Here is a 26,488-nt window from a genome sequence, read left to right as displayed (position 1 = left end):
AACTCAAGTGTCAGAGCTGGGATTTGAAATGAAACTAAGTTGTTTTTCCTCCAGGGGCTGTACCATGAAATCATCATGGGGCAATTTTGAATGATATATTTAAACTAATGTTGTTTGATTTATCGACTTTACGCAGTGACTCCTGATACTCCACTACAGCGTTGTCCAACTGAACTTTCTGCAGTGATGGTGATGGACAGATTCAGTGTCTGGTCAATCTAGTACAGTAGCCACTAGCCACATGTAGCTAGCTATTGAACACTACAAATGCTGCTACTCTGAACAAGGGATTGCATTTTAAATTTTAATTAATTTAAACTTAAATGGCCAACTGCAGCTAGTGGCCACCCATGGGACAGCACAGATCTCCATAAGATAAAAAAAATGAACACCTCACCCCTTGGTCATATTCTCTGTCCTAGTAAAACCACCTTTATTTCTTATTTCAGTCCCTTCCCATGATCATCTCCGTAAAACATGCCTGTATTTATATTTCTTGATTTACCTAATTGAACATTAAGTTGTCCATGCTGTGCAAGATGAGGAATTATTTTGTGTACACCACTCCCATACACCTCTCTTCTCAATGTTATGAATTTATTTCTATCATTAGTTACCTATATACTTTGGTATTAGTTAAGATTTTTCTGATTGAAAGTGGGATAGAAAAAATCAAATCCATCTGATTTCAGCAATACAAAGGGAATTTATTGGCTCATATAAACAAGATCAGAGGCAGAATTGGCATTAGAGCAGGCTAAATTGAGAGCTCAATGTGAGCGGGACTTGATTTCAGCTCAGCTGTCCTCAGTCTGCAAGCTTCATCTTCAAGTTCTATGTGGTGACCACAGTTGTAGTGTGGCTTCATAACCTCTTAGATTCTAGCCTAGCAGGAAAGTAAGCATGTGTCTTTCTTGTAATGCTATTTAGCTGTGGCCACAATGATGCTCAGTTAAAACACACACATGTGCGCATGCACACACACATAAACTCAGTGATTACAGCAGTAAGCATTTACTTAACATGTGTATGTGTGGGTTGGCTGAGTTCAGATGATCTAGATTGGGCTTGGTGGGGGTTCTGCTGATCTTGGTAGAAGCTGCTCACACTTCCGAGGTCAGCTGGGGGTCAGCTAATTTAGGCTGGGCTTCTATGGACAGCTCTGCTGATCTTGCTTATGCTTCTGGGCTAGTGTAGCTCAGCCCTGTTCCATATGTCTCTTCTCTTCTTTCCTGGGACCAGTGACCCATCCCAAGCATATTCTCATGGAGATGACAGAGACACAAGAGTGCAAGACCAGCTGCGCAAACACGTGTAACCTATGCTGTATCATGTCTGCTAACATCTCATTAGCCAAAGAAAGTCACATGACTGTACCCCAAACCGACCAAATGGAGAAGTACTCTCCTCCCATGGGAATGAGAAGGAGGCAGAGAATATTTCTGAACAGTAATTTTCTATACCACTTAAGCAGATGGGGTTGGCTTGCTCATTTCAAAACAAGTGATGTGGCCAAGGGCATAGGTTGTACACTTTGGCCTAGACCTAGGTCCCATATTCCATCATGGGTGTAGAGTTACATTCAGATTTGCCCAAAGCATGTGAGCTAAGAGTGGAGAAGGAAGGCTTACTTCAAATCAAGGTCAGGGTTCTGCTAGCTACATATAGGGGAAATGGATGTGAGATGGCAAACCACAGTGACAATTATAACTTTAAACAATAGACTTACACTTTTATTTCTTGAGTCTTTGGTGTTAGATAGTATCCTTTGACACCACATGCCTAACAGTTCTCTTTCATTCCCCATTTCCACTCTGTCAGCTTGATCATTCATGCTATTTGTTTATATTTATGAATGAAGGACTAGGTAATTAACAATGGTGGCTGGGTGTCAGGTGCAGCTCCCTGCCACTGAGTAGTTGTGTCTCCTCAGTAAGCACATCTGAGATTGGTGGCTGGCTGTGTACATGGGTGGGATGTATCAACCACAAGCTTCCCTTCAGGATGCAAGCACAGAGAATCATGCAAATGACTTTCCTTTCACCTCAAAACACCACAAACAGAGGGCTTCACTGTGGAATGCCAAATCCCATACAACAAGCTTTAGCTCTTCCGGGGAGACATCTTATTTTCTTAATAGATCAGGTCTTGGGGAGGGGACGAAGGTTTCTGAATCCCCTCTCACTGTTCCATCTGTATGCATGGGAAAGGAGGAGAGAGATGATAAAGTCAAACAGTGCAGCCATTCTCTGGACAACCTTCCGTTAGTCACTTGGTTTTCGCTCCTCTTTCCATTCCTGAGTTCTGAATCTGTTCATGTCCAACGTGAAGATTCCCCAAGACTTCTTTGGAAAGAATGTTCCACCCTTTCTGCAGCCTTCTCCGGAGTAGATCTGGGGTGCTGCTTTCTCTGCTCTCTTTCATCTATCCATACTATTCACTGTCTTTCCATCTTCCAGAAAAGTATCAAAATGTCTGCTGATGGTTTCCTTTTTTGTCTTCAGCATGGTTATGAATTTATTTCCTTAACTGACTCTTCAGCAGAATTTTGAAAAGGAGTGTAGATAAATGCAAGCATCCAGTCCACCATCTTGAACACACACACACACACACACACACACACACGCACATATATATATATAATATTGTGTGGGTATATAAATGTGTGTGTATGTGGGTGCACGCACATGTGTTTTTTTTGAAACAACATTAGATTTTGCCAGTTACATTTTTGCTACTGGCTTAATTGAATACCCTTCTAGAAGAGCTTTGAAAGCTGTTTCTTAAAACCACTTGGGGAAAACAGGGATCTTCCTCTCACTTTATTATTATTTTTTAATAATATTAGTTGAGTTTTTGGTGTTTTTGTTTTTGTTTTGTTTTGTTTGTTTTTTTTTTTTGCTACCTGAATGAATAAATGTCACAGATGATACGACCTGTTACACAGAAATCAGTTTAAGTTGTACTTAAAAACAAGAAAAGGTGTGTTGATTCTAACCTGTGGAGGTCAGCATTGGCTTTATCTATGTTTTGGATTTTTGTTGTTATTTGTTTTTAATACTGAACAATCCTAAACCATACACCCTTATCAAACTAGAGCATCCAGTTCAAATCCTGAGAGTAGCTGGTAAAGAATGGGCCTGGAATAAGAGTGGGTAAATGACCCATGAAAGAAATAACTATGTTATATTGGATCTAAAACCTAACTAGTAAATATTTATCTGTTACTGTTAGTACTATGTATACATCTACTGTATGCCAATAGTATTCAAAATATATGGTTCTACTGAGGATGGCTAAAACACCCATAGATGGAGGGAGAGCTTCTGTCTAGTGGGCTTCAAATTGAAAAGATGCATAGCATTGAGATAGACACTTTCCAGGAGAAAACCATGACTCACATGGGGATGACTTCAATGGCATCTGGTTTCCATCTTCTTTGTTTCTTCTCTTGGACTCCATTCAGAGGCACTTCCTTCCAGCTGGAGCTTTTAATGGCATAATGTGAAAGCAAGATCCACAGAAGTGGGTTTATAGGAGGGACTTGAAGGAGAAAATGCAGATCATCAGGGGGAGACGATGGAAAATTACACCCAGATGGGAGGGAACAGAGAATGTACACACATCCAGACTAAAATATACCAATTAAAATATTTAGGGAAATGAAGAGTGGTGTATGATTTTTAATATAGGGTAACAAAAATGTGAACGGAATAAAAAGGCAAAGTGATATAGTCCTGATTGCAATTAGCACATTAATGCAATTTCTGTTTCTAGCCTGGGAAAATATGTCAGCTCTCTTTACTTAAATGAATGGAACATGGCGCTGCTTGTAGTCTTGCTATGACTTATTCATTCTACACACTAGCTCCATTCATGATGGCAGTACCCTTCTTTTCCTTTTAGAGCTGGAAAGGTGCTGGTGAAGCTCGCCTGGTGTGCCAAAACGACCTGGAATTGGAGGTAAAGCCACCACCTGGGTGGGTGGGTTGGGCCTGGTTACAATAACCAGCAGCCCATCTGAGTCCATACAGGAGAGAGATTGGAAGGGGTACAGCAGGCCATTGGTTTCTTCATGAAAACATTCATTTTCACATTCTCCTCCTCCCAAGCCATCGTTAGCAAGGAGGAAAGTCTGTTTCTTCTTTTAAAATGAGAGTCCATTATATTCTGTACCTTTTCTCCCCATATAGGATGTTCCTTTTAACTGAATATTACCAGATTTGAGCGATTTGCCACTGGTCTTATTCTCTTTTCTATCTCCAAACAACTCTTGCAAGAGGCCGTATCCCTGGGAGGTAGGTGGTGATGGCATGGAGGCTGTAACGATGGTTATGATTCTTCTGCATATTGTGGCAGTCAGAGCTGATCCAAACTGAGAAGAAGTCAAAAAATAATTATTGAGTACTGGTCCAAGTCTCTGCAGAGATATATTTTAATGAGTAATACTTCAGTCCCTCTTTTATGTGCTAGGGATGCATTCAAGACCCGCAGTGGATGCCTGAAGCTGTGGATAGTACTGAACTCTCACATGTTTTTTCCTATACATACATATTTGTGATAAAGTTTAGCTTATAAATTAGGGACAGGAAGAGATTAACAACAATAGCTAATAATAAAATAGAACAATTACAACAATATAGTGTAATAAAAGTTATGTCAGCATGGTCTCTCTCTCTTAAAATACCTTATTGTACTGTATTCATCTATTTTTGGGCCATGGTTGACCATAGGTAACTGAAACCTAGAAAAGCAAAACCTCAGGTAAGTGGGGACTACTGTATCAAAATGGTAGTATGAGACAGATTGCTCTAAGCACTAAGAGAGATACAAATCAGGCTAACAGGAACAATAGAGGTTAATTCTGATGTGGTGTTGGGAGACAGGAGTACATATCGGAAGGCAAGAGCTGAAATGACAATGTGGAAATGTATGGGGAGGATTCTTCACTTCATTGGTTTGGCTAAATTCTGGGGCAGCATTGGCTTTACATATAGGCCAGGGGTCCACGAACTCAGATGCCCACAGGGGCCAGACAAGCCCCATATATATGTGAATCTGTCCAGGTGTGCAGCAATTGGGAGTGTTGGAACCTGTGATAGAAGGAGGGGCACGCCCCCACAGAAAGCTCTTCAATCTCATGTTAAAAATTCAAACAATTCATGTTGTTGTCTGCAGATCTTCTCTGTCCTACAAAGGCATCCCTGTGCCTCTGCATTCAGACTCAACTCCTCCACCCCAGAGAGAGACCCAAGCTTCCTCTCAAACGCACAATCACATTTGCATAAGTAACAGAATCTTCTAGGGCTGATCCTCCCAGAAATAAGAGCACGCAGGCCTTAAAGACAACTCCACATCTCTAGTGTGGAAGATGGGATTCTTCAAAGGGCAATTTAATCAGCTTTTGCAGGGCGTTCTATCACACATGGGCCAAGAACCCAGCCCTGGAGGAGCTAGTAGAGCTGGCTGAGTCTCTTGTGATTTTTCCAGGACTGCCCGCTGTCAGAGGGGGAGGAGGAGAGCTTCAACCAGAGCAGCTGTTTCACAGGTTGAGCTCCTGAGTAAACTCTTGTCTGAACAGGGAAAGGCCTCTGAGCATAGTTATGACATAGATGGGGAAACTCCATCCCCGCTCTTCAGATGGGGGCTTGGGTGGACACGCTGCCTGGGCTTTCCTGACCGTGTTCCACACGGAGCTTTTCCCCTTTGGCGCGTAGTGTGTCCATCCTATCCCCCTCCCTTTCCAATAAATACAAGGCCTTGGATGGATGTAGCTGCTCAATAAGGACAACTTAGTAAAGTCACATCAGTCCTGATTAAATTCACAGCTTGCTGTAGAATTTTCCGGAATTGAAGAATGACAATCACGGACTTCAGTGTGCTCTACAAGTAGCAAATAGGATTAAAGAGAAAATAATAAATTCATACATAGTGAAGCTAAAGAACACAAAAGGGAAAAAAATCTTACAAAAAAATTAAATTAGAATTTAATCCCTGCTTAAAATATCTGCATTCTCTCCTTTAATCCTTTTGACAATAAGCAAACCTATCAATTTATATTAAAGATATAGAGGCTTTATATTAAATCGGAATGTTGTAAATTCTGCAGGCAAACAGGAATACTTTGGGATTCTCTCCCCATCCTTTTTTTACTACTAGGGATTTTAGACATTTGCGAATAATCTTTTTTGGTTGTTGTTCCTTCCTTTGGTTTAACTCAGTGATTTTCAAACTCTGGCGCGCATAGGAGTATTTTGTGCAGGGCTGGACCTCCACCACCCAACCATGTATACAGAGGGAGTTTTGAGCACATGAGATTCTCACCTGATGACCAATTAGATGTTTCAGCCACTACCTCCCCTCCCACACACACACACACACACAGAGGAGGCTGACTGTGGTGAAGTCAATTGTTCACTCTCCTTATGTTTTACATTTTCTCTTCGTATCAAATAGGTAGTCAGACTTGTTCTTCCTTGCTTAAGGCAAGAAAGGAGAAAAAAGAAAGCTGCTTTTCTAGGCTGGAGAAGAGATGGCCCTGTTGCTCCTGTGAGCTGTGGGACCCAGAAATCACTCCATAGTGTACCCCTCAGAAGGGAGGAGGCTGTGTGTACTCCAAGGGAGGCTAGACCTTAAGGGTGGTTTTTCTCACCTCCTAGAGATCCCTGGCATCCCACATGTGGCCTGAAATAGCAGAGATGAGACCTAAGTGGGCCATGTAGACTGCGACAATTGCTATTTCAGCACTAACCTGTGTAGACAGATGACAAAATACTGGAGTAGTCTTCCCTCAACATTGCATAAGACCCTGTACTCTGTAAGACCCAGACTTTTGCAGAATCCTGGTGCGTGGGGGTGTGAGAGCAGCCCAAGCATGGCTGGATTAAATTTCCTGCCAGCTTGGTGGGCTGGTTACTCAGAATCCAAATTTAATTTGATGCAAGGGAATCTAAAAATTTTATCTGTTTCTTGAACACATGAATTTATAGACTGAGATTTACACCTAATTCAAATGTTGAACGCCTTGCTAATAGGGAGGATTTGCTAACAGCTACAAGGGATCTGTCTCTGCCAGCTTGGGATGGATATGTCCCATGAAAATACATTTCTGAAAGGTGAGCTCATGTCATCAGTGGGAAGCCGTCAAGATTGAACTATACCAGTAGTTCGGTTTCTCAGTTTTTCCAAGGCCTTGTTGTGGATCACTGAGCTAGTGCCCTGATCTATCCTTGCCAATACTTTTGAGCATTAAGAGAAACAAACACCAAAGTGCACACATTGAAAAACAAACCAACAAACAGCTTCACTCTTAAAAATCACTTTATTAGGCTCAAGACGAGCTCCTGCCTGCAAAGCTCTCAACTGCTAGAAACTGTGGGCCGGGCAGCCGCCTACTTCCCATCCAAGTCACAGTGCTTAGGGTTCAACTTGAATGGCTAATTATTGGTCACCTCACTTTCTTATCAAAGCCAAAAGATTATACTTAATGCACAACTTAAGCCGTCCCCTGGACCTCACTTGTTTGGACTGGCAATCACGTTTTCTGTTCCCCTCCCCATTTACCTTAAGTTTTAGTAATTGCCCTCTGGGCTCAAAAGAGCATCCCACTAAGCCATTGAAATGTTGAAAAGCTCCCTGACATGGGACATGTTTATCTGCACTCAGAGAAAGAGCTGAGACAAATATGTGCGGCTTTGGTATGACAGGATGCAGATTTCTTGTGAGCAATTTCTTAACTTTCAGCTTAATAATAACTGTAATCAACTCAGTGCCTTGAGAGTTGGTTAGAAGTGTTGTTACACAGTAACTAGAAACTTTAAAGATGGTAAATAAGTCATAATGGTGATATTTTCCACAGTGTAAACACAATGCCCAGTATCCCTTTGGGCTTTACAAAATGCAGGAACACTTGCTCAATGCATCTTTTTAGAAATAAAGAAGAGAAAGCCCCTTTTCTAGCTCTTCTGTAGCCCTTCCTGCTGTGGGATTTCTAGTAGAAGGACTTGCTCAACTCTGGTAGCTTTTTCAAGGTTGCATCCGATGATCTAACAACAAACAGGTCACCTTCCAACAGATGAGAGACTCAAACTGTGGGCATTTTGGGGTCACTGTGAAACACTGACACCGGCGGGATGTAGGTGTACTCATCAAAATGGAGCCAGGTAGATATTATCAATAATAAGAAAAAAAGTCTTTCAACTCCAATAGGCCTAATATTGAGCCTCACCACCCAGTCTTGAGCGATGAGAGCCTGGATGAGTAAGTAACTTAAGAGATGAATATATGTGTAAGCCTCACCTGTAGGATAAGGATTATAATGACTTTGGGACTCACCATATTCTTTTCTGTGTCAAGTTCCTGTGCAATTCATTCTTCCTGCCTTGCTAATTCTTATTCATGCTTACTAGCTCATTGTAAATATGATTTTTCTCCAAAAACTTTTCTGCTACAATCTCCCATGTTAGCGCCCCACGGCATGGTCTTCCTCTCAAAACTTTCCATCCTATTTCTTCACAACACGTAAGGGATTTTAGCTAAATCATTTTCTCTATAATTTGTCTCCATGGTTGGAATTTAAGTTCCAGAGGGGCAAGGAGTATTTCTTCTGCTTACTGTGTTATCCAAAGCTCCTTGTACACAGCCTTACTCATAGCAGAAGTTCAGTAAATAGTTGTTGAATGAATGGATGGTTGCTCTGTCTGTTGAGGTTGGTGTAAGGATTGTGAGACAATGCCTCTAACAGAATCTGCACATAGAAGCAGTCACATCAATCCATTTTAGCGTTATTCCTCCTCTCTTTCACTAGTGTTTGACAGATGTATTCCTTTCCCCCATTTTCTTCTACAAACTCCAGATTTTTTATTTCCTGGCAAAGAATAACAATTTTAGAGTCGGGGGTATAGGAGGACTATCACTTTATGGATCCCTATGTTAGGGACACAATAGTTGAAGTCATAAGAGAAGTTGTTAATTGTCAGGGTCATATAATCTATGTGATGGTGATGGTGGCAGTGGCCCATCTGGAGTGGCCACTACAAGGATGCCAGCTACAGCGAGGGAGGTGCAGCCAGGGCTGTGCACTCTGCAGCACTGGCGGGGGCTGGGAACAGGTAATGCCAACTGGAGCCCTGCACCCTACCAAGTTGGTGGGATGGGAGCCTGTGCTCCCTAGTGCAGATGCAGCTGTGCAGCCACATAGCTACAGCTCCAGACCCAGGCATCCCTTTATTCTCAGGATCCCGGGAAGCCCCCTACCCCTGCAGGCTTGGAAGTGTCTGTTCCTGTTCCCTGACCTTGTTCTACTCCTGGAGCCCACTTCAGTGCAGAGAAAAGTTGTAGCTGAGCCTGGGTGCTGTTGCAACCTGGTCAGGTTGCGCATGCTTGGAGCAGCACTGCCACACCAGTCACCTCTCCCCCAACTGCCCCAGCTTCCTCCAGACTTTGGGCACTGACAAGTGTGAGAGGGAGGCTGGGGTACTGAGGGTGGCTTGGTGCAGGGTTTCGGGTGCCCCTTGGTGTGGACAGCCTGGGCACTGTGGATGGCATGTTGATGGCAGTGGGGGGCAGACAGGTCCCTAGGTGGGAAGGGATATGTCCCTGGTGAAACCCCACCTTCAAGCCAGGAATGCTCTGGAGGCTGGGCTGCTGGTTCCAGGTGGAGTCCCTGACCCAGAGTGAGAACTCATGGTGCTTTTTTCCAGGCCCACCCATGGCTTCCCATGGACCAATCAGCATGCACTTCCTCCATTTCAAGCCCATTAAAAACCCCAGACTCAGCCAGACTCAGACACTTACTGGGACAACCTGCCTGTGGATAGAGGCTACCTACTTCGGGTCTCCTGAGAGCTGTTCTGCAGCTCAATAAAGCTCCTCTCTGCCTTGCTCACCCTCCAGTTATCCACATAACCTCATTCTTCCTGGATGTGGGACAAGAACTCAGGACCCACTGAATGATGGGAGTGAAAGGAGCTGTAACACGTTCCTGGCTGGTTCACTGACCTTCAGGCAGTGACACACTCCCAGACTGTGGAAGTGAAGCGTCACAACCCTTCTTGGGGCCCAGACCCCAGGATTCCCTGAGCCAGAGCTGTTGCAACACTACAGCCCTCCCATGCTTCACTTGTGCCCAGCAGCTGCCCCATGGGATGGGAAGCAGCAGTGGGGACAGCCAGTCCAAGAGCTGTGGGCCTGAGTGGGGCAGTGGGACTAACACAGCTGTAACACAAATACCTGAAACATGTCCCCTACTCTGTACACACCCCCACTCGCTCACTGTGGGTGACAAGAAGGAGAGAAGAGTTGCAGCCCTTCTGGAAGCCCAGATCTTGGGGCTTCCCAAGCCTGAGTTGTGACCCACTAACACCCTCTTTGGGGTTCTGCAGTTCCTGGCATCTCCAAGCTTTCAGGTGCCACTGCATTTCCCCTCATCCATCCAGACCCTGGTGGCAGTCACTTGAGGTATGCAGCCTCATGTGAAGCCAGCGCCTATGCCAGCACCTGGAGCTACCCATCCTGCTGCAGCAGCTGGTGTGCCTGGCTGTGCACAGCAGCCAGAACCTGCCCCTGCTTACACATTCACACAGCCCCTACCACTCTGTGCCTGGCTCGCCCTTAGCAAGTGTGGGATCCGTGCCAGTAGCACGGGCCGAGCACAGCCTGCTGGGCTGTGTGGGTGAGACAAGCCCAGCAGAAATGAGCAAAACCCAAGCAGAGGCATGGCTGGCCACAGAAGTTTCCAGCTGGTGAAATGACACCCTAAGCATTCTGTGACAATGGTGCATTTGGCTCAAGGTCTCTAGCTTCTGCTTCTTCATCTATAGCTCTAGGCTTTGTATTGCACTCAGTATATACTATATGTTACTTTTTTTTTCTTAATCACCAACATCTGCTAAAACTTTTGCCCAGCCAGAGAATTCAACAGGTTACCTGAATAGCTAACCTTATATGGGTTTGACCTGGCTGAGACTGTTTTTATTTTTTGGAACAGGGTCTCACTCTGTTGCCCAGGCTGGAGTATAGTGGCATGATCATGGCTCACTCTATCTTCGACCTTCCAGGCTCAAGTGATTGTCTTGTCTCAGCCCCCCGAGTAGCTGGGGCCACAGGTGCATGCCACCACACCTGGCTAATTTTTGTATTTTTTGTAGAGATGGAGTTTTGTCTGGCTGAGACCTTTAATGAGAAAAAAAGTTCTTACCAAAATTCAGCATCCATTAACCATTTGCAAGTAAAATAACCTAAGAAATTTGTTTTAGACCTGAAAACGGGCAGATTTCATTTGCCATAGGCAAGGCAACTGGAATAAAATGTTGAATTTTTAATTTTTTTAAAATCCAAAGAGATATTAGGTGTTTTCTTCTTTTGTTGCATGATTTGTCAGAATTCATACTGTAAAGATTTCAAATTAGTTCACTGCATGATTCAATGCTAAAAGTGGTCAAAATTGTAGATTCGTTTTGTTCTGATATACTTGCTCTTTGACAGTTTATAGATAATTTGGAAGAAGTGAAAACTGACTGTAAAGATTAGATTGTTTTATCTAGTTAGAGGCCGAGTAAGAGAAAGTTGTTGGAAGTCTTTATCAAATTCAGATCAAAGACTTTTGGGAATTAATGAGTATCTTGAGAGAAACAATCTGTTAGACCCCTCAGAGATGCAAGATTGTCTTTTTTGGCAGACACATATTCATCTGAGCACACTGAATGAGAATATTGCTCATTTGTTCAAGAGTGTACAGGTATATGATATTCATACTACACATATGAGTTGAAGGATGATAACAAATCCAAGTTGGACTTATATTCCTTTGTGACCTGGCCTGGACTTAGTGGAATCAGAAACTTTGAAGAAGTGCAGAACCATCTGAAACAGTGAAGTCACCCTTTCAGAAGCAATTCACTCATTTGGATGCTATGAATCATGCTTCAAGCCTCTTTGCTTGCTTTTGATGCTTAAATAAGGAAAGTTCCTGAATGATCAAGTATCTGTTGTAACTGTGGCACTCAGCTGCTCAATCTTTGGGCAGTGTTTGCATTTGCATGGCTCTGTGACAAAATGTTCTATTTAATTTACACCAAGACCCATCATCAACAATGGAAGCTCAGGAGCAGAATGTACCCATTATTCTCAAAAAGATGAATTTTGCTAAATAGTGATATTTTCCCTGACTTCATCAACAATAATTGGCTAGCCCTGGGCCAAAAATTACATGTTTTTATGTGAAGAAATTCAGGTAATGTACCTTTATGAGTTGCTTTAAGATTATTTAAAAAATTCATTAAAAATAACTTTTGTCATATGACTACAAAAGTAATAATTCTAAAAATTAGGAAAATATAAAAAAGCACAAAGAAAAAATATCCACCATCTTAGCATACAGTCATATACCATAATAACTTTGCATATATTTCCTATGTTTCTATACTTCCATAAATATACATGTGTGAGAATTTATATATGTATGTATGTATTATGAATATATATGAAGGGACATCAAAATGTTCATGGAAAATGCATATTGTGAAAAAACTATGCATGAATTTCAATTTTTTTGCACCAAAATAAACTCGTACTAACTTGTTATAACATGGCTGAAACAGGATCTAGGTTGAGGCACTGAGAAAGCTTAGACATAAGTTTGTAAAGAGCCCCTATCAGAGCAACATGAATTCTGCTAAAATTGAAACAAGAACAAACATCAAATTTAGGGTGAAGCTGGAGTTGAATAATGGTGAAATCATTGATGCTTTATGAAAAGTTTATGGGGACAGTGCCCTCCCCCAAAATTAGCAGTTTACAAATGAATAACTTATTTTAAGAAGGATGAGATGAAGCCCTCAGTGGCAGACCATCCACATCAATTTGTGAGGAAAAAATTTATCTTGTTTATGCCCTAATTGAAGAGGACTGATGATTAACAGCAGAAACAATAGCCAACACTGTAGACATCTCAGTTCAGCTTACACAATTCTGACTGAAAAATCAAAGTTGAGAACACTTTCCACTTAATGGGTGCCAAAACCATTGTGCTCAGATCAACTGTAGCAAGGGCAGACCTTTCAATGGGAATTGTGAACAAGTGGGATCAAGATCCTGAAACACTTCTTTGAAGAATTATGAGAGAAGATGAAACATAGCCTTACCAGTATGATCCTGAAGACAAAGCACAATCAAAGCAATGGCTACCAAAAGGTGGAAGTGAACCATTCACAGCAAAAGTGGACCAATCAAGAGCCAAGGTCATGGCAACAGTTTTGTGGGATGCTCAAGGCATTTTGCTGTTGACTTTCGTGAGAGCCAACGAATGATAACATCTGCTTATTATAGACTGTTTTGAGCACTTTAGTCAAACAAAACTTTAGCAGAAAAATGCCTAGGAAAGCTTCACCAGAGTCATTCTCCACCATGACAATGTTTCTACTCATTCCTCTCATCAAATAAGGGCAATTTTGTGAGAATTTTGATGAGAAATCACTATATATTTGCCTTGTAGTCCTGAATTGGCTTCCTCTGAATTGTTTTTCTTTAATAATCTTAAAAAACCTGTAAAGAGCACCCATTTTGCTTCAGTTAGTAATGTCAAAAAAGACTGCATTGATATATTTAAATACCCTTAGTGTTTTAGTGATGGACTGATTGGCTGGTACCATCACTTACAAAAGTGCCTTAAACTTGATGCAGCTTGTATTGAGAAATAAAGTTTATATTTTTATTGGTCTTTTAATTCCCTTTTTCCATGAACTTTCTGAAGTCTCATTATACATGTATGTGTGTGTGTGTTAAAATGATACAACATATTGTTTTGCAAACTTGTACTTTATTATGTATTATAATATTAATAATAATAGTGATGATAAATATTATTACTGTGTGCCGGGAACTAGGCTAAGCACTTTATAGGAACTATCTCCCTTAATATTTACAGTAACCCTGTGAGATACTATCGTCACCCTCATTTTACATGTGAAGAAACTGACACTTAGTGAGGTTAATTAACTGTCTGAAATCATAGAGGTGGCAAGTGGTGAAGCCAGAACTTGAAATGATATCACATTTCAAAACCTATCTCTTAACCATTATGTAATACCACTTGCCTTCTCAAGACATTAAATATTCTTCTGTTGTCTTTTAATGTGTATATATTGTATCATAATATTGATGAAACTATTGCTATTATTAACATATGATAGTTCCAATTTCTAGTAGTATAAATAACAGTGTGATGAGCATCCTTTTAGATAAATGTTTGCCTATAACTTTGGTTAGTTTCTCCTGAATATTGACCTAGATAGAAGGATTTGAATAGCTTATTTGGGAGTGATCCAGGAAACATCAGTAAGGTAAGTAAGAAAGAGAAAGGAAGAAAGTCCATACAGGATTTGTTAATGAGCAAATCACCACCATGGACAACTGAGGCCGCATTCCACTATCACCCCTAGAAGTCTGTTCTGAACTCACAGTTGTCCCCATTGAGCGTGAGGAATCCTTAACTTCTATCATTGGTTGAGGACTGCTTCCAGGGCTGTTAATCCCTTGACTTCTAGCCAGCCTAATTTGTGATTTAGCATACTTCCTTATCCAGAAAGGATCCCAGGCAGAAAGTTGCCAGTGCTGGCAGTTGGAAACTACATTGCATGCATACACAGGATAAGGATGGACACTGACAGCATCTGCTACAGCATATGTCCTTGATGTTTTCTTCCTGGATAAATTTAGGTTAGATACAAATCTCAGATATAATAACTCTGGATTGCCAAATTGACCCACAGAAAGATTGTTAGTAGTTTATACATACTTTCTGTGCTATGACAGTGCTGGGGTTTGCTATGTTTAGATACTCACTATGTATAAAAATGTATCTCATTTTGTATTTTCTTGATCACTGTTGCAGTCAAACTTTAAAAATATCAATATATACTTATTAGTAAAATTAACTTGTGTGTGTTGCCTTTCGTTTATTTTGATTATTTTTTCTGTTGGAGTGTTCATCCTTTTAATTGACTATTTTTTAATGTGTTGTAAACATTTTTTTTCCTAGTTCATTCTTTGCCTTTTAATTTTTATAATTTCATTAACATGGAAGAGTTTTAACCTCTTACATACCTTCATCTATATATACCTTCATCAGTTTGCTTCATAAACTTGGATTGTTCATGAATTTTTTTTTACTTTAAAAATATTTAAAGCCTCTGGTAAATATGTCTGGTATTTATAGTCTGAGGTAAAGATCAAATAGGTAATCTAGGCCAGTTGCGGTGGTTCATGCTTGTAATCCCAGCACTTTGGGAGGCCAAGGCGGGCAGATCATGAGGTCAGGAGGAGACCATCCTGGCTAACACAGCGAAACCCCGTCTCTACTAAAAATACAAAAAATTAGCCGGGTGTGGTGGTGGGCGCCTGTAGTTCCAGCTCCTTGGGAGGCTGAGGCAGAGAATGGCATGAACCCAGGAGGCAGAGCTTGCAGTGAGCCAAGATCGCGCCACTGCACTCCAGCCTGGGTGATAGAGCAAGCCTCTGTCTCAAAAATAAAAAAAAAAAAGGTACTCTATCTTTCTCATAATGATTTGAAATGGCACCGTTTACTTAGTTCTTATGAAACTGATCAATCTATTGAAAACAATAACTGAGGGACCTCTTGATTGAGTGATTTGTATTTCTTATATTTTCTGGCATCCATACTTGGAATAGCAAAAGGCAGTATATCACAGTAACTGCTATTTAAAAATGTTTTAATTGTTGATATTATGATATTCATAATATTCATATGATTATATGACTTACTATTGCAAAATCCTGGCTACCTAAACCATATACCCACCATTGCTTATATTCTTGGCATGGATGTACAAAAAAATCTGCATGATTTTTCTCTAATTTCCTGCATTTTTTTTTAACATTCCAGCCTTCAAGTCACACTCATAACGTCATCTAGAAAGAAAACATTATTTTGAATTTTTATTGTAAACGTAACTTGACATGATTTTTAAATTACGTTGTCCGCAAGAGGCAGCACTCTCTTCAGCAGGATACATTATTTGGTTATAAAGTAAAATTCTAAAAATTGTTACGTGTTGAATCAGCCACCAGGGACTCCTTATGTTTCCACAAATGCAATTATCAGTAGCATAAAAATGGAAATTGCCTGTAAGTGTTCAAGCTTCAACAATCTGCCTTTTCCAACGGTGTAGTTACATGGGAGAAGTGAGCCAGAGCTGGGGTGCACAGCACAATACACAGTCTGCTACTTAGCTATCAGGCTCCCTGATTTAACATGCACCTGTCATAGATTACATTTACCATTTTCCAAGTGGTGCCCGTCAGGCTGAGTCCATGTGGTGTCATCCCACTGTGTTAAAATGTCAAGGGGTTGCTTATCACAAGTGCTTGAGAAAATCTGTTGTTCTAAGAAAAGAAGCCTCACAATGACCTCCTGTCAATACTGTGTCAATGGAATAAATCTCCAGAAAGGGTTCCAATGTCTTTCTGTAATCGGTTGAATTGTGACCTGCTCCCAATTCCTATGTCAAGGTCCTAACCCCGAGTATGTAGACGGTGTCTTTACAGAGGTAATCCCTTTAAAATGAGGTCATTAGAGTAGACCTTAACTCAATGTCACAGATGTTCTTAAAAAGGGGGAAATTTGAACATAGGCAACACGTAGAGGGAAGATGTGAAGAGATATCATTCTCTACAAGTCAAGGAACACCTGATGCTTGCAGAGTGAAGAGAGGGACCTGTGACAGAGCCTTCCCTAGTGCTTTTAGAGTGACCATGGCTCTGTGGACACCTTGATCTTGGACTTCTAGACTCAAGAACTGTAAGACAATACATTTCTGTTGTTTAAGCCATTTGGTGTATGGTGATGATGGCAGCCCTAGCAAACTAATATACTTTCCTTGCCTATTTTACTTATTTTGTACCCTCAGAGCATTCTGCCTACACTTCTAGAAGAGATTTATCACATTTTATTGAACTTTAGTCTTTCCTAATTGTTGGTAAATGGGTAATATGGACATGGGAAAAATTCCAAGTATAGAATAGCACAAAAACAGACTTAGGGTGAAAACAGAGTCTCCTCAGCTGGTTCCTCAGTGCCCTCTACCCCACCCCTCCAAGTTCCCTTCCAAGAGGCAACCACTGTGACCTGTATCTTATATTCTTAGTTTCATGATAATCTCCAGTTTACGTCTTTATTTCCTTTCATTGGCCATAGGCCCCTTGGGGAAAGGTACCATTCATTCATTCTGTGTAATCTCAGCTCTCCATAAATGTGACTTTACAAGACTGTTTTCTGGGTAGATTCAGGCAGATAGATACATAAAATTCAAGCTAGGTTTAAGGCTCCAATTCCTGGTAAAATCCAAACACTTCTGTTATTTAGTCATTTATACCTTTGCGGGTTAAGTGCGACCTGAGAGAAGATTTTGCTTGGGGGTAGAACAAGGAGACAGTAAGGAACCTGGGCAAAGTTGGGGAGATTAAGTGGAAAGAAAGTCATAAAACAGGAAGTAAAAACTTTGTTGATCTGACTTCTCCTTTGCTGTTTTTATAGTTCCCTAGTAATTGCCTTGAATAGAAGTAACCTAGCTCCTGTTTGTAAATCTAAGAGGCAGTCTAGTATCTTGGTTATGAGTTTCAATTTGGGGGCCAGACTGCCTGTGTTTGTAATACTAGTTCTACTACTAGTTACTTACGTGACATTGAACAAGTACTTCCACCTTTCTGTAATGAAGTTCTTCATCTGGGAAATGAAGAAAACAAATAGTATCTTCTTCTTATACTTGTTATAAGGATTAAAAGGGCTAAAGCTCTTAGAACCATGCCTGGCACATAGTAAATGCTGTGTTAGATGTATTACTAATCACCTATAAATTGTCCCACTGTGAGTTTGTTAGTGTATCAATTAGAATGCTTTTCCGGCAGCAAGTTGAAGAAAACCAAACAAAGAGGAGCTCAAATAATAAAGATGTTCATTATTTACCATAACAAGAACTCCAGAGGTGGTTGTCAGGGTCGGTAATTCAGTGGCTGGTTGACACACCAAGGATGAAGGTTCTTTCTTTCTTTAGAACACCAAAGTTTGAGGGATGGGCATCTCAGCATGTCTGCTTTTGTCCTCAGTCTTCTCTCCTCAGGGTCACAGAATGTCTGTCACTGTTCCTGGAGTCACACATAGGCATATTAACATTGAGAGAGAGAGAGAGAGAGAGAGAGAGAGAGTTAGAAAAGGGAGTACCACCACCACCACCAGTCTCTTTGAAAGAACAAGTAGAGTGTTCCCAGAAATTGCCAGAAGTTTTCTCATGTTTCATTGGCTAGAATTAGACCACATGTCCCTGCTTAACCAATTATTGGATGTGCAATAAGAATCCCATGATCATGGCTGGGACCACCTTCCATGAAAGATATGGCCATCCAGAGTAGGGCACACAAAATCAGGACTCTGCTAGCCTAGAAAAACAGCAGTATGTCGGCAACAGGTGTCTCTGCTACACTTAGTTTGCCTTTTGATTTCTGGATGGAGTTGCTGAAATTTAAGTTTTCTTACTTGTTTATTTATTCCAGTAAATTATTTTTGTTTTGTTTGGCCTTAATGTGTACCTCCGGCCTCAGATAAATTGTCATGGAAAGTAATACTCTTTGCTATTTCATACACGCGCACGTGTGTGTGTGTGTGTGTGTGTGTGTGTGTGTGTGTGTGTGTTTGAATGAATGAGAGAGAGAGAGAGAGAGAGAGAAAGAGACTGTTTTTGTGAGAGCCTATTTTTCTCTCCAGTTCCTCTAAGGAAACCACCATTCAATCTTCTTTACCCAGCTGTTCACACTTCCTAGGTAATCTCATCAGTGTTCATGGTCTCAACTACTGCCAATAGGCCAATGATTCTCTAATCTCATTGTCCACCTCAGATCTCTTCTGAGCTTTAGATATGCATATTCAACTTCTTGATGGCAGTCTTTATTTGTCTCTCCTATAGGAATCACAAAGAAGTCCAAAACTAAATATTTTCTCCTGAGTTGACATAACTAGCCATCAAGGAGAATGGGGCCTTATGGAGTTCATAGTGGAGTAGCTCCAGTTCACCAGGTCTTGTCTCTGATTGTATGTTTCTGACATGCTTAATTTCTCTGGATCCTGCCCTGCCAACTTGACCAACTTTTCCATTAACTGTCTCAATTTCCAACCCTCCTTCTTTACTTTATGATCCTCAAGTAAGCTGTTTCCTGTTGGACAATGCCTCTTGGGCTATGTCCTGACAAGAATGCATCTTGGCACAGTTGGAGCTCTCCAGCCTGCTCTCTTGTCCCTCATGAGGTTCCCATGGCCACTCTGGCAAGACATGGCTTTTCTCCAGGCCACGGCTAGCTCCCTTCCCCCATTTCAGCAATGGAGGGTTACAAGTTTGTCATTAGCACTTAATTCCTCACAATGGACATGTGGTCTTTCAAATGGGACTGGGGGACAGAAGCCTTGTAATTGGGATGAATCAAATACAATAGAAAGACACTTTAAAGTCAGGTGCAGTGGCATGCCCCTGTAGTCCCATCTACTCAGGGGGCTCTGGTGGGAAGATTGTTTGAGCCCAGGAGTTCAAGGCTGAAGTGCACTACGATTGTGCCTATAAGTGGCCACTGCATTGGGCAATACAGGGATTTAAATTAAATTAAATTAAAAAGACATTTAAAGATACTGTATAATTGTGACTGTTCACTATAAACTGGAATTAAAGAAAACCATGCCACCTCATGCAACCTTGAAAGCAAATTACCAAACTTTGAGAGACTACAAGGCTCTCTCAGGGTAGAAGAGAGGGAGCTTGCACTCTTTTCTCAAGCTCACCAAGCTGCAACCAGATCCCTGGCATAGAGCCACATCTAGGAAATGCCCCAAGTTCTTCAAGTGAAGAAGTGGGAGTCACATTTCTTCCCAGTGAGTTCACTGGCCCCGAGGGCACCATGGCAGGATGAAGCCTTATTTCTAGAAGAAACTGGTTTTTCTGTGGCAGGCCCAATTAAGCCACCAGCTGTGATCAATTATCTAAAAAGCCAATCAGATGCAGGCAGCTGGGTAGTGTGGGGGCTGGACTGGAATCTTCTAGAAAGTTAGACTCTTGGCTGCCTAAAACTTCAATTTCATTTGTATTTATGAAGCCCCTCTTAAAACACAGATGGATCTTATTGAAGCTCCTGCATATGAGGGGTGTTAGGATACTGTGGAGGAAGCCAAGTTCAAGGTTTACCGTCTGACAAGTTATTAGAGACATATTAAAAATCCTTGAGTTTTCCTGTTCTACGTCTATTTGTGTGTGTGTGTGGGGTGGGGGGGGGGGGTTGTTGGGAAGGGTTTCTATGGCCCAGGGACCTACACCTACTGTGCTTTTTCCTCATGCAGTAGAAAAATCTTCTCTTAGAAAAATGCATAGATGTTTTTATGCAAGTATCTCTAGGGCTATATAGACTTGAGCTTTGCAGTGGTTTTCAAACTGTTCCTCAGAACCACCTAAGTTTGATAGAATTTCTACAGGGCCTGATTTGGGAGGAAAGGTGTGCCACAGTTGGGATTCTAACTTGTCTTTCCTCCCAGGTATTAAAAAAAGTTTTATTTTTAAAGTTCTAAGTCAAAGAAGTGAAGGCCTAATTTGGGATATCAGCCAACAATTAGATATTTTGGAGGGATGAGAAACTTTCATGTAACTCTGAAATTTACCGTACATGTATTGCTCACTACATGAGGTCCTAACCAAGGTCATAGTTAAGGTTACAGCTGGAAGAAAAGATTGTTCTGCCACCTGATGCCAAAAAAGCTGTTAAGACTAAGATCTTGTGTCAGGAACTTCAAGATAGGCTTCTCTAATTCTTCTTCCATAGAAGTTCTAGAGAAAAAGGTGAAATGCATAAGTCAAATGGTTAAGGAAGCCAAATTAGACATCAAACTGTTCCAAGAGCTTGATTTGAATTGTTTTTGTAATTGAAGCAGCCGTGTTCTATGTCATGAATGCTGTCTCTCATCACTGAATTTCAGAAAGCAGAAAAATATCATTTTACTGTTTCATGCTGTTAGGGCATTTGTACACTGGAACCCATTCATGTTTCCTGTTCTGTCTTATTAATGAGCAATGTCAATCATATACTACTAAGAGATAAAAAATAGTTATATCTTAAAATTCAATTTACTATATTGTGATTAATTACTTTTGTCACCAGGAAGCATACAGGAAGTAAAAAATTCAGCATCTTCTTATTGAGTTCATTTTACATACCAGGTACCATGCCTGGCATGGGGGTGGGGATTAAAAGTGGAGCCAGACCCAGTCCCTGCACATTAGACTATGGCCCATAGTCTAATGGAAGAGAGAGGACTGAATATAACTCTAAGAAAATTGCAAGTGGGTATATGAGATGGGGAGAGCTAAATAATAAATGAGGCTGGGGTAGGTTTTTGAGATGAAGCAGTGGAGAAAGAGAACACTAACTTAAATAAATGAAAAGAGACTGACATCTTAGAGGTATCCTGGTGAAATTTTGGAACGCTAGAGATAAAACAATAATCCTAAACTCCTCTAGAGAAAAAAAGAAAGGCAACTAGAAAGTCCAGGAAGAACTAAATGCCAAATAAGAAAATCAGTTCAACTATGAAGCAAACAAATGTATCAAGATTTTGTGTCACTGAGTGTTTAATGCTTCGTCCTTTAGAGATGTGGGATTATATCTCCTTCTTTATAGGTCCAGGCACATTACTTGGCATTATGGTGAATAATCTTTACATTATCTTAATATTGTTAGCACTGTTTGTTGCTGTGACCATGAGAATGAACTAGGTTATGCTGCATATGACCCCAAGTCTTAGTGGCTTCCAACATCAAAAGTTGATTTCTTCCTCACACTAAATGCCCATTATTGGTCAGCTGAAGCCCAGATGTATGTTGTCCTCACTTGGGGGCCCAGGCTTTCACTGGAATGTTGTCAGTCTCATGGCAGAGAAAAGAGACATGGTGACCCATGTCTCTTAACACTTCCGTCCAGGAATAACAAACATTGCTTTCACCCACATTTCATTGGCCAAGGCAAGTCACATGGCTACTCTTGAATTCAATGTGGGGTGTGTGTTTACAATCTTACAATAGGTCGCACCATAGAGATAGAAACAAAAATATTTGGTGAACGGTAATACAAACTCTCACAGGCCACCTTTCTGGTATTCAGCTATTTATATCCTCCTTTTCCCACAAGCTGAACACACTCACCTTTTCTCCAAGAAAGACAACCAGAAGCCCTAAACAGTAATTCGGACTTCACCTTTACTTCTAAGGAAAAGGCCAGCATCTTCAGGTGATAGGAGATAGTCTCTGTATCAGGTGTGGATACAGCTTTTCTTGATCCAAAGCTTCAGAAAGAAAAGGAGAAGCCATCTGCCTCTCACAAACCCAATATACAGTGATCCCCCTAGGAGGATATTATCTAAGAGAAGGAAGGATTCCTTGATTAAGACATGGTTCTGTTCCCTGGGTGTAGCTCCTAGACATTTTCTCCCTTAGCCCTTTGCTCTATCCTATGGGAAGTCTTACTTTTACATTATTGTCTTTGGCTACATATCAAGAAAGAATTATAGAACATGATCTCCTTGGGGTCTAGAGAAATTTCTCCTCCTGCTTCAGTTCAAGCAGGAAGGATGGGGAAGAAGCAAGTGTCGCTTTTTTGTTTGTTGTTTGTTTATTTTGTTTGTTTTTGAGATGGAGTCTCGCTCTGTCACCCAGGCTGGAGTGCAGTGGCACAATCTCGGCTCACTGCAAGCTCTGCCTCCTGGGTTCACACCATTGTCCTGCCTCAGCCTCCCAAGTAGTTAGGACTACAGGCGCCCTCCACCACGTCTGGCTAATTTTTTGAAACCCACCACGTCTGGGTTTCACCATATTAGCCAGGATGATCTTGATCTCCTGACCTCGTGATCCACCTGCCTCAGCCTACCAAAGTGCTGGGATTACAGGAATGAGTCACTGCGCCCCACCGCAAGTGTCGTTTTTTAAGTCTTAAACAATGTTTTAAAATTTAGGCTAGTAGTTTTATTCATAGTACAATGCTTTAAAAAACTTAACTTCATATCTACTTGATTCTTGTCAAAGAATTTCTATTCTGTTTTGAAATATGCCTCTCTAGACATGTTTAATTGCTAGTACCTTGCATCTATCAGACTTTCCAAGGAGACCAACATCCTTAATCTCTTCTCCCTGAGTCATTCTGTCCAATTAAAGGGATTTACTGAATGTTGTCTTATTAGGTTGAAAAGTTCCAATAAATGGCATGCAGAAACTCCTTCATTTCATCCTTGCCATAAGGCTGAATTTTAGTAGAACTTTGGTGTTCAAAGACATATCCATATTCCTCCCACATAGAAGAAAACCAGAACATTTTATAATTAGGAACATAATCTGTCATAATTACTCTTAATTTTAGAGTCAACATATAGAAAAAGCACAGAAGACAACTACAGTTATACTGTAGAATTGGAGCATTAAAAACATTAACCATATGAAAAGAAGAACATAGCTAACAAAGGTAGGAAGATAAAAGTGGTGTGTGCAAACTACTTTCTTAAATAGAAATCTTGCCCCATACCTCTGGCTCATCAGGCTTTATCCTGTACTCACGGTGATTATATAACTTATCATCTGAACCAGGACACTCTTGAGAGTTGGTGCTATTAATAATTACTTCAGGAAAATGAATAAAAACAGAGACTGTTCTATTCAAATCAGGATGTATAATTCCTTACCTGAACTGCCCACTCAGCTCATGATCCCAATTACAGATATTGCTGGAATGGTGTGACTTTTCAGTTGTAGAAAAAGACGCTCCTCGTGTCAATCATAATTTGGCAGCACATAAGTGAACAGTTGCCAGTACAATTGTTTGCCAGGACCCATGGTTGAAACCACTTCTTTTTTTTGACTATTGTTGCTGGCACCTAGATACCACTACCAACTCTGCTAACTTTCCTTTTGGCTTTTATGACTAGGAGTCTGCAATTGTGGAAGAATGAACTTCGAATGATGTGATTCTGGATGAGGACTTGGAATGAGAGAATCACAAGTTAATTGTGCCAGGGAAGCTTTCATTCATTCAACAAATATTTATTAAGCATGTTTTACATGCCAGGAACTTTACAAGAAACTTGGGCTACTTGGCGACTTTACTCCAGGAGTGGGTTCAGACTCCTGATGGATGAACTCCAGGTCCTCCCTAACAAGACTGCTGACTTCCTGAGGGCACAGCCCACCCCTCATGCTTTGAGTTTCTCATATAACCCATCATAGAAAGTGGAAGAGGCTTCAGAATATTTGTCCCTATGAGATAGAATCATATTCTATTTAGCTTGGGACATGGCAGGTACTCAGTTGTTAAATAAAAAATAGTTATTGGGTAATTTATTTATTAAGTTCCATTCCTTTGGTGAAACAAAATCTGGTACCGCACCAAAAGCAAAACACTCAACTGTTTGAGGAAGTCAGTTTCGTTTGTTTCAGAAGTATTTTTGCCAGAATACTGAAATTCTTTCATGAACCAACACCATCTTGCTCTTCTCAGAATTAGTGAGTGACCTTACAACATGAGATGAGGGTGAAGTGTTTTTTTCTTTAAGGTATCTTTAGCGCAGCCTTATTCAAAATGAAGCATATTCTGAGAGTTTCTCTTAGTCTTTTGAGATGTTGGTTGAAAATCCATCATGACTTCATTTGAAGTATTTATGAAATTGTCAGCTTGAGAAACACATCTGCTCATTTTTTTCATTGTGAAATTACTTCACTTAACAAAGGGTTGCAAATTTGGCGGTCCTGTCATGATTTAAATGGCCAGCACCTCATTAGTGTTGCCAGCATGTATTTAATAAAATCAAATCAGAATAGCATTTAATTTAGTTTTAATAGGATAGTTAATGTGTGTTAACGAAATATCAATTGATTATTAAAATAGAGAGTGCTGAGGTGTAACAGATATGTGAGATATAAATCTTGTTGCTATGCCATTAATTCAGAATTACATAAGCAATACATGTCTAATTAGATTCTTAGTAGTGATGAGTTGTAAGCATTTATCGAGATTCGATAAGATCGATGTTATAGACTTGTGCTAAGGACCACAGCTTAATTAAGAAAAGAGGAACAAACCTTTGTTCCCATTTTCGCCAGTCTTTGCCATTTTCTATTTCATATACTATTAAGCTGGAGGAGTGGTGGCAGAGAGAGGGGTATGTGATCCAAGTACGGTACCTCAGGTAATCCCACAGTGGTCAATAACAAGAGTACAGGGCTGATTATTCTCTGATGAGCTTGGATTTGGGGCCTTTGGATAAGGAACTCACTGATATCTTTTCTTTTTTATTTTTCTTTTTTTGAGACAGAGTCTTGCTCTGTCACCCAGGCTGGAGTGCAGTGGTGTGATCTTGGCTTACTGCACCTCCACCTCCTGAGTTCAAGTGATTCTCCTGCTGCAGCCTCCCAGGTAGCTGGGACCACAGGCATGCGCCACCACTCCTGGTTAATTTTTGTATTTTTAGTAGAGATGGGGTTTTACCATGTTGGCCAGGCTGGTCTCTAACTCCTGACCTCAGGTGACTGACCTGCCTTGGCCTCCCAAAATGCTGGGATTACAGGCATGAGCCACTGCGCTTAGCCAGGGACTCACTGATTCCTAACACCCTTTTCCTATAGAGAAGTTTGGAGATTCAGCACGACATGGCAATATAGTCAGACCATTTCAGTAGCACAAGGTAAAAAGTGACCCAGAACCAAATGGAGTAAGAACAGGTCACTTATGTACTGTGATTTTAGGAGTTCTCGCTACCCCCAAATTATCTCTTCTACTTCTCTCTCATACCGCTTGGAAATCATTCAATTATTCCTTTGAGCTCAAGGTATTATTACCTCTTAATTCCTAGATTATACAAGATAACCATAAAGTCTGGAAACACAGGTAATTTTATAAGATAAATGGATAATTGATATAAAAAGATATGACATGTTCAGTGACATTACATGATAACACTCATTGTGTTGTCCCTTGGTAAAAATACATAGCTCAATGTGCTGTGCAGAATTGCAAGTAATGCATTTCATTGATGCAGTATTTCATCATCCCCCATACATGTGTATGTGATGTGTTGCCTTACTTGTGTCTCTGATTTTCAATGAAGAAAACTGCATCATTAGCATACCCCAGAAGAAGAAATCAAGTGGGTTCAATCTGTAAGAAATGATTTATCTGTGCCACCAGATCTTATGGCCACTCTGTATTTTAAGCTCATATCTGTCAGTTCTCTAATATCATTTGGAAAATTACTCAAACTATTTACTTGTTACATGTCATGGAGATACTTTGACTTTGGAATTAAACACATGATTTTGAGGTTTGTGTTTTGTTCCCAACTGTATGGACTTTTGCAACTTACTTAACTTCTCTGGGCATAATGATACTGAGTCCATGGTGTTATTGGGGG

The 26,488-nt window shown here is 40.8% G+C and overlaps 1 protein-coding gene across 1 annotated transcript in view; it reads left to right on the top strand.

Annotated features, from left to right (window-relative positions):
• ZNF365 (zinc finger protein 365) overlaps window positions 1-24,418 on the top strand; it is a 104,946-nt gene extending 80,528 nt beyond the window's left edge. Inside the window, exons 4-5 of the mRNA XM_077945019.1 lie at window positions 3,907-3,963; window positions 24,011-24,418. Of these exons, the coding sequence (XP_077801145.1) occupies window positions 3,907-3,963; window positions 24,011-24,034 (81 nt within the window). The 3' untranslated portion in view covers window positions 24,035-24,418. The remainder of the gene's footprint in view (window positions 1-3,906; window positions 3,964-24,010) is intronic.
• Window positions 24,419-26,488: the final 2,070 nt, after the last annotated feature.

The sequence above is a fragment of the Macaca mulatta genome, chromosome 9, assembly GCF_049350105.2.
Source record: "Macaca mulatta isolate MMU2019108-1 chromosome 9, T2T-MMU8v2.0, whole genome shotgun sequence".
Lineage (NCBI taxonomy): Eukaryota > Metazoa > Chordata > Mammalia > Primates > Cercopithecidae > Macaca > Macaca mulatta.
The sequence above is the reverse complement of the archived record's forward strand: the minus strand, read 5'-3'. Positions and strand labels throughout refer to the sequence as shown.